Below are 9,559 nucleotides of genomic sequence, written 5' to 3'. Positions count from 1 at the left end.
ATCAAAAACAAATTTCATACCACTGAGACAATTTCAACTCATAGCAATCCCATGTGTTACATACTAGAATTGCTCTATAGGGTTTTCTTGGCTGTAATCTTTATAGAAGCAGATTGCCAGGCCTTTCTACTACAGAGCTGTTGGATGAGTTCAAACTTCCACCAAACTTTAGGTTAGTAAATAAGGGCAAACCATTTGTGCCACCCCATTATCACTGTCATAAAGGGTATTGACATAGATCTGGATTGACATAGTGACTACAACAATGGGCTCAAGTGTTAACAAGGATTGTGAGGACAACATATGACCAGGCAGTGTTTCATTCTGTTGTATATACGGTCCTTATGAGTCAGAGCCAACTGCATAGCATCTAACAACAATAGCTCTGATGGTGTAGTGGTGAAGTCATTTGATTGCTAACCAAAACATTGGTGGTTCAAACCCACAAGCTGCTCCAAGATGAGGCAATCTGCTTCTGTAAAGATTTATAGCTTTGGAAACCCAATCGGGATTGCCATGAGTCAGAATCCACTCAACAGCAGTGACTTTGGTTTCTAACAGTGGATTAAGGAGCTCTGCTGGTGCCACGGTTAAAGAGCTCATCCACTAACCAAAAGGTCAACAGTTTGAACATCTCAGCCACTCCATGGGAGAAATATGCGGAGGTCTGCTCTAGTAAAGATTTATATGCTTGCAAACGCTATGGGGCGGTTCTACACTGCACACCTAGGGTCAACATGAGTTGGAGTTGATGGCAGCTCACAACAATAATAGCGGATTAGAGGTATGCTGTAGAAGAAACCATTTGTGGATTTGTAGAGGGCCTTGAGTGCCAATCTGAGCTTTCTCCTTCAAACATCTAAGTATCCAAGCAGATAGGTTTCTTTTTTTTTTTTTTTTAATTTTTATTGTGATTTGGGTGAAAGTTTACAGAGCAAATTCATTTTCCATACAGCAGTTCATTTTGTTTCATGACATTGACTGCAATTCCTCACACTGTAACAGCTCTCTTCCCACTTGCTCCCCACAGTTCTCTCTTTCCTGTGTCCTTCTCTCCCATGCACTGTCCCCACCTGCACACCCCTCCCCACCTATCTCCCTGTACAAACATTGTCCTTCTGTTCTCCAACGATTGATCACTCTAAGTAGTGCATCTACCTGATGTAAATGATCACCCTATATGCTTGTCTATTGTTTGGATGGAAGACTCAGGAGTGAGTTCAATTCCAGATATGAAGGGTAGTTAGGGGCCATAGTCTCAGGGGTCTCACCAGGCTCTATCAGACCAACAAAACTGGTCTTTTTTTTTTTATGATTTTGAGTTTTATTCCACACTGTTCTCCCACTCTGTTCATTATCTCCTGCATTGATCTCCCTCTAAGTGGTTGACAGTGGTAGCTGGGCACCATCTCATTCTTCTGGTCTCACAGATAGGTTTCCAAATCCGTATACAGAATTAGTCCCTTCATGAAGGAATGAAATAGGGAAAAAGTGAGAGGTCACCAGTCAGAAAGTTACTGTTGTATTCAAAGCAGGAGGTGATCCATGACCAATGAGGAATCTTATAATGGGAATGTTACCTCGGAAAGAAGAAAAGGAAAAACTCACCTAGACCAGTTCAGAAGAATTAGAATCAGAATAAACTGCTCAGAGGACTCAAAAAAAGAGGGTTCAAGTGTGGAGAAGTGGAGACATTTATTTTATCAAAAGTATAAAAGAAAATGTTTTAACCTTTTACTTCCCATGGCAAAAATACAAACAAACTCACTGCCATGGAGTTGGATCCGACTCACAGCAGCTCCTCCTTGGGTTGGAGAATCTACTTCCGAAGTGATACTATCTTGGAAACCCAAGGAGGAGTTGCTACGAGTCAGGTCTGACTCGACAACACACAACATCACTACAGAAGTAAATTGCCCAACCTTCTTTCCAAAGTTTGAACCACCAGCCTTCTGGTTAACGGTCACATGTCTTAGGCACTACACCATCAGAGCTCCTTCTTCCCATGGCAGATCATATGAATTATTTATACTCAACATTCCCCATCCCACTTCCTTGACAACAGAACTTTATTCTGCTTCTATACTTTATTTATAATATTGTCATTCAATTCTTCTCTTCCCTCTAAACCAATCAGGAAAAGGAAAACTATACACACACACACAAACACACACACACACTTCAGTTCCAAGGTAATGCCTGACTGGTTTAAGCCAGTGGTCCTCTAAGGATTATGTATGTTAGGGTGGGAGAGGGGGGATAGGAGAAAAGGGGATTTTTTTTTTTTTGGTATCACAGTGCTTGGGGTATGCTACCAGATTTAGTAAGAAGGGACCAGAGATGCTGAATGTCCAGCAATACACAGAACAGTCCTGCACATGATCTGCCAAAAAACAGAAAAACACTAAACAACCATGGTAGTCCCATGCCCTCTTGTCAGTTACTGCTTTAGGGATAAGCTAGTGACCCACTTCTGGACAATAAGATATAAGGAGATGCCTGCTATACGGCCTCTAAGTAGTGGTTTCCTCCTGCCTGCCAATGTTGCTACACCTGTAGGTAATACCTAGAACTGCTTTTCCTCAAAATCAGTTTCTCCCCAATCTCCCTGTTTCCACTGTTGGCACCTCTACTTTCTGCCATCAAGTCCTAAAGCAATTTTGACTTACCCTCTTAACCTTGGGGTGACTATTCATTCAGGTTTGTCTCAAACAGTATGGTTTCAATCCTCTTCTCCCAGTGTAATTAATACTGCCCCATTTCACCCCCAAAGGTGTTCCAAATAAAAGAACAGATTCTTTGATCACCTTACTTATCCTCAATCAAGGCTTATTCACTCACTCTGCCTCTAGAAACTACTTGTAATGTAGACGTCAACAACCTAGAGTCTGTAGCCTGTTTCTGTGCCTCCCCAGAACTAAGAATGGTTTTCACATTTTTAAATGATTGAAAAAAAATTCAAAAAATATTTCACAATACCTGAAATTATATTAATTTCAAATTTGTGTCCACAATAGTTTTTTTCCCCCCTCCCTCTCCCTTTTTCCACAAATAGTTCCACTGGAACACTGCCATGCTCATTTAAGTATTACCTAAGGTAACTGACTTCCAAAAAAATCAATCAAAGAAAATCCTATGGATCACAACAGTACAATCTTACTGTGCATACAGGAGCATCACGATTTTGGCCACCCGGAAGGCAGCTAATGACAGGGTTGCTTTCACACTACATACAACAGCAAAGGTGAGTCAGGGACCTAGAGTCCACAAACCCTAAATTATTACTAACTGGCCCTTTACAGGATAAATTTGTTGACTTCTGCTCTAATTCCTCAACTAGTTCTGAGTCTCTTCACTCCCTGCACTACAAACTAGTTTCCAGTTCTTTCCCCGTCACCGCCTTACATCAACCCTTCTCCCCCAATCCTTCATTCGTCCTAGTTGCCAGATAACCTGAGTTAAGAGTTTTGATCCTGTCACTTCAGTATCATCAGTGGCTCCTCCAAAAGCGCCAGTACAAGGTCCTAGTTTTCCAGACTTTCCTCTTTCCTCTTCGCTGCTTAAAAGCCAAAATGGACCATTTGCTGTTTCCCTAACACTCTTTAGCTCACATCTTGCACCTCCATTGCTTGCACATGCTTCTCTTCCATCCCACTGGTTCCTCAGGGAATCAATTAGGTAGTTCCTGGGGATGGGAGACTCAGCGACATAATGGGAACGGTCATGGACAGATGATAGCACGTCAACGAGTAGACTGTGAAGAGGGAGTGCCCACCAGGCTTCCAGGTTTCACAGGTGACATACGGGCTGAAATGTGAAGGATGTAAAAGGTTAAATAAAGCCGAATAAGCGATTAGAAGGACCCCCTTATCCTATCCATTTCGCTACCGCTGCAGAAGCAGATTCAAGAAATAACGAGTCCATTAGTCTAAAACCTAAAAGAAAATTCTACAAGATCAGCCTTGGCTAAAACCACCAGAGAATGGCTCATCTGGAGCGTCACGCCTTCTTCTTTCCTCCAGATGCCAAGAAACCCATGTGCAGGTTCTAAGCATTCTCTACCAGCCAGGAAGCCTCCACCTGTCGCCAAAACTTAGGTGAGTCAGCGTTAGGTTTGTGTGGCTACGCTGCCGACTTCCGGACAACACGACGAAATCTAGGGAAGAGACACCCCCCCATCGGATCGTGCCTGCAGTTAAAACGTTGTCGCGGCCTCCCACGAGGCCGGGGCTGCGGAGTACCGCACCCCCACCGGGCACCTCCTCCAGAGCCACCTAGGCGCACGTGAAGCTACCGAGTGGAGTGTGGCAAGCAGCAGGAACTCGCTGACGCGACCTCAGGCCTGGGAAAGGAAGCAATTCCGACACGCACGCGCACAGCAAAATGACTGGGCCGAGCGAGCCTCACCAGGGGTGGCAGGGGAAAAGAGAGCGTGTGGCGCTACGGGACCTGCGCACGCGCTGTAGTCTCGCCCCGTCCGTGCGCGCGCGCAACCGGCGCAGCATCTTGTCTACAGGCCCGCCCCCTCGCTTCCACTTCGTCCAGCGGAGGACGAGAGCAAGAGCAGGGAAGTGTGGGGCGAGGTGGGCGGGGCGTAGCCCGCGAGCGCGGCCAGCAAAAGGAGGGAGGGGGACAGAAAGATCCGAGACAACGTTACCCCGTCAACACCCAATCGGGAGCCGGCTGGGCCCCGCCCCCTCCCCTCACGTTATTGGTTGGGAGGCCCCTAGATGGGCGGGGCCGACCGTGGAGTTGGGGAGGGCAGGGGGCGGGGAAGAGGGGAAGGCGCTGGCGGGCAGTGATGGCGGCGGGTGATGGGGACGTGAAGCTAGGCACCCTGGGGAGTGGCAGCGATAGCAGTAGCGACGGCAGCAGCGAGAGCCCGGGCGGCGCGGGAGCGGCAGCCGAAGGGGGCGGCTGGGCGGCAGCGACGTTGGCGCTTCTGACGGGGGGCGGGGAGATGCTGCTGAACGTGGTGCTGGTGACGCTTGTGCTGCTGGGGGCCTACCGGCTGTGGGTGCGCTGGGGGCGACGGGGTTTAGGTGCCGGAGCCGGGGCGGGCGAGGAAAGCCCTGCCGCCTCACTGCCTCGCATGAAGAAGCGGGATTTCAGCTTAGAGCAGCTGCGCCAGTACGACGGATCCCGCAACCCGCGCATCCTCCTCGCGGTCAATGGGAAAGTCTTCGACGTGACCAAAGGCAGCAAGTTCTACGGTCCCGGTGAGGAGGAGGAAGGGGAGGGAAGGACCCCCTGCAGTTCAATCACGATCCCCTTTGACAGGATACCCCCTAGGTACTAGTTATTTTGCCCGGCCTTCTTGTCGCCTGAACGGCCGCGCCTTGACTGCCGCACCTGGACGGCCTGTCCCCCACACACCCCTAGCCTCTTTTCCTCCAAGTCATGGTCCCAGTGGCTCCCTAAGAACCAGTTCTCAGGACTCTTTCTCCCATACCATTTCTCCTCTGGCCTTTTCTTGTGCTGAGTTTTTCAAGATCTTGATAGTCGCTAGTCATGCTAGCCTTCAGCCTTTCCTGAGCTTTCTGACTTTTGGTATGGGTGGGAGCTGGAGGGAAGGGAGATTTGTAAAGTTTTAGGCCCTGTAATTCACAGCTCTCTCTACCCATGTTGGCCCTGATCTTCCTTTCCCTCTGCTTCTCCCGATAAAGCCACGTTTAGGAACACACAGTTCCAGGTTCTGACTCGCCAGTCTGTGAAGTCAGTGCATATGGCAACATTTCGGACTCTTTTTTCTTTATTTAAAAAAAAAAAAACAGTTCTAGTACGTAGATGCTTTCCAAGATTAACAGTATGTGGGATGAGGACAGACCAGAATGCAGACCTTAAAGCCTGCTATGCATATTAGCCGAGTTTTAGGGGTGGAGCTCATATACCCAGCAGGCGTGTCTGCACTGTTTCTTTTTTTTTTTTTTTTTTGTAGTAGGAAAGCAAGTATTCAAATACACGTTGATATGATTTACTGTGTTTTCTTAGCAGAACCTGGAGAAGAAACTTAGAAGGGCTATAAAGTAATACCCATGTAGCAGTTCTGCAAGTTAAGGATTTTTAGAACTTTGCTTTCAGAGAACTTTTTATGTGGGGTGGTTGGTTTAGAAGCCTTTCTTTTACAGTGTTGCTGTAGCTTACATTTCAGTTTGTGCTAACAAACTTCAGTTAGACTCATGGAACCTGTTGGTATCCTGTAAAATTGAGCAACATCCTACAGTCTTTGTATGTATGTAGTAAGCTTTTTAAAAAAAGTGACTACAAAAGAATAAATGATAAAATTAGAGATCTAAAGTGACCTGCTACTCAAAAGAGTACAGTAGGCTTTAAATTCAAGGAGGTTGTCTAAAACAGTCAAATTATTTTTCCCCTTTGATATGATTTGTTAATTCATGAGGTTTGTTGACACTTGGAAGTACATACTTCTGATTTCAGTGCTTTGGTTTGTTGTTTGTTGGTTGGACTAGCAAGAAATTGGACGTTTTCGGTGTTGATTTAATTTATTTGTGTATATTTATGTTCAGTCCAACCAAGTCGTAATTTACAAGATACTTGCTTCTTGTTATATAAATATGAACACCAGATGTCTGCCTGCTTATATCAGCTCAAATGGTTAACACTTTTTTGTTGACTTAAGAGCACGTGGAACAAGAGAATGGGGCCAAAGTACAGTATTTAAACAGACAGTATTAAAAACAGGGACTTAACACAGTATTTTGTACCTACTTACCTTTATTGAACATTGTTGTTATTGTTGTTGTTATGTGCCGTCGAGTCGGCCCCGACTCATAGCGACCCCTCCTTGGGTTTCCGAGGCAGTATCACTACGGAAGTAGGATTGCCCAACCTTCCTTCCGAGGAGTGGCTGGTGGGTTTGAACCGCCAGCGGTCTGGTTAGCAGGCAAGTGTCTTAGCCACTATGCTACCAGAGCTCCCTTATTGAACATACACTTCTAAATTACCAGTCTAATAGAAACACATCAGATTTCAAATTTGCAATGAAAATTGTACAAAAAGACATACTTTTTAAAGATACTTCCCTGTTGGTATCAAAAGGTACATTTAGTAATTAGAAACTGTGTGCAGGTTTAAATTTTTAATACAGGCTTTACCCAACTAAAACTTCTGCTTTTGTACTCCCTGCCTAAACTGGCAATGCAGCATGCAGTCAAAGCATATTAGTCTTCACACATTAGACCTTGCCACTCTGAAAATAGCTGTATAAAAGATAGCCATAGACATAGTTTGGCAGCCTCTAGTGACAGATATTAAAAATTAAGAATCATAGGTGTAATGTGTGGCTTGAGCATTGACATAGAACAATGGAGAAGTTAGTTTTAAGTTAACTTCCACCAGTTCCCAGGTTCTTGAGCCTGAGTGATGTTCAGTTACTGTGTTCCTAGGTGTTGATGAGCAACCTAATAGAGATACTGGGATTATTTTATTATTGAAATGAACCTTAAAGATAGCCAAAACATCTTATGGGCTTGGAATATGTTGGTATTTCACATGGATAGAGGATGTGGTAGAACTTTCCAAATAGTCTGGAAGACAGATTTCCAGCTGTGAAACAGAAGTTTAGTTTAGGTATTGGTTTTTATTTTCATCCTCAAAGTAAGTAATTGTGTAGCAGAGAAATTAAGAAGCAGTAATGTTATCTGAGAATCTTAGTATCTTGAAAGAATGAATTAAGGGAGCTAGAAAACCTGGTTTCTATGCTTAGCCAATATCTACTTTCATTTCACGGTAATAATTTTAGGATTAAAGATTATTTTGTGATTTTCTCATAATATTAATGAAATTTTTGTTATTAGTCATACATTTTTAGAGTTCAGATTCTTCAGAAATGTTGACAATTTCATTTAGTGAAGTAAACACATCTTGGCAAACAGTTGGCATTAACTGCATTTGTCAATATTAAATTTAGTAACAGTTCAAGCACTTGGCTAGCATGTGAGGAAAGTGTGGTCACATAAGACACAGTGACTATGAGGAAGAAAGAAACTACATTTATTAAGCATCTATTATGTTAGATTCATTTATTTGTCATTTCCACAGTGTCCCAATGAGACTGTAAGTATTCCTGTCCTACAGATGCCCGTAAAACCCATTGCCATCAAGTCAATTGCGATTCATATCTACCCTATATGACAGGATAATACTGCCCCATAGGGTTTCCAAGGCTGTAAATCTTTTTGTAAGCAGGCTGGTAGATTCGGACCACCGACTTTCTTTTAGCAGCCGAGCACTTAAATATTGCACCACCAGGTCTCCTTTCCTACAGATAAGGAGTCTGAGGTTTAGTTATTTTAGGTAAATTGGTTTGAGTCACACAGGTGTGGTATTCAAATCCAGATATATTTAACCATAAAATCTATTTGTACTATTTCTAGTAAACTGCATTCTGGGATAAAGTTGGAGAAAATATTGTTTTTCTTTATACTCACTCCTAATTCCCATATGGATTTAAAGCCTCAAAGAAGCACACTTTTATGGCTTTGTGCTGTCCAGTATGGTAGCCACAAGACACCTGGAGCTATTTAATTAAAATTAGCAATTGAGTTCCTCAGTCACGGTGGTTAATTTGTAAGTGGTCAATAACCACATGGCTATCTTATTGAACAACATGCTTTATAGAACATTTTCATCTTCCCAGAGTTCTGTTGGATAGCATTGATTCTAGAGGTCAGGGTAGAAGAAGAAGGGAACTCCATTTATTGTCTCATTTAGTTTTTTAGTACTACCCTGTAAGATAAAGTAATGCTCCCATTTATGGATATAGAAACAGGTTTTGCCAAAGTCCTATCTAAGAAGTGGCAAAACTAGAATTCAAACCCAGATCTAACTGGTTTAACAGGCCATCCTTTCCCATTGTATCACGACTTAGTATGTCTAATTTCATATGTTTACAGAGTCATAGATTTGGAGCACTCAAGACAGGTACTACAATTTTAAATGGTAGTTGATTTACTATTACTGCGATGGAATGCTACCAAGACAGTGTTTTTATTTATATCTTTACAATAGGAAGAAATCATATATAATTGAACTTTCTAATAGTTTACCCCAAATTCCTGAAACTTAGATGTATTGCTTCCCTCTTATTCGAGGTAGAATATTCTTTGATATACACCAGAGCCATATTTTTCTCCAACCTAATGTCTTGGCATTTAAATTTCACTGAGAAGAAAAAGAAGTCACATAAGAAGTACCCGTTTGTCACGGGTATACGGGTGGATAGATGGATGGACAGGCTGAACTATTAGGTATGTCTGTGCAGCAGGGAGTATACCCAAGACCATGTATATGGTTTGCAGACAATAGTTCTACAAGTGTATGTGTATGTTCTGTAAGAACTCACAGAGGTATAGTAGAGCTGACAAGGGACAAGGTTATAGTCACTTCTTGGTCACAGCCAGCTACCCAGAGGGACCGAGTAGTTGAACCTGTGGGCTCAGGACCATAGTCACAGGGGACATCAAACTCAATTGGCATAACATACTACACAAAACATTGTTCCACCTCCTACTTTGGTGAGTAGTGACTGGGATCTTAA

The 9,559-nt window shown here is 43.5% G+C and overlaps 1 protein-coding gene across 1 annotated transcript in view; it reads left to right on the top strand.

Moving 5' to 3' along the window:
- Positions 1-4,730: 4,730 nt before the first annotated feature.
- The window catches only part of PGRMC2 (progesterone receptor membrane component 2), a 17,532-nt gene continuing 12,703 nt past the window's right edge, over positions 4,731-9,559 (top strand). Inside the window, 2 exon segments of the mRNA XM_007952989.2 lie at positions 4,731-4,776; positions 4,779-5,219. Coding sequence (XP_007951180.2) covers positions 4,731-4,776; positions 4,779-5,219 — 487 coding nt within the window.

This window comes from Orycteropus afer, unplaced genomic scaffold, assembly GCF_000298275.1.
Source record: "Orycteropus afer afer isolate SDZICR_OR568_19922 unplaced genomic scaffold, OryAfe1.0 scaffold00367, whole genome shotgun sequence".
Classification (NCBI taxonomy): Eukaryota; Metazoa; Chordata; class Mammalia; order Tubulidentata; family Orycteropodidae; genus Orycteropus; species Orycteropus afer.
This window is presented reverse-complemented; position numbering and strand designations above follow the sequence as displayed.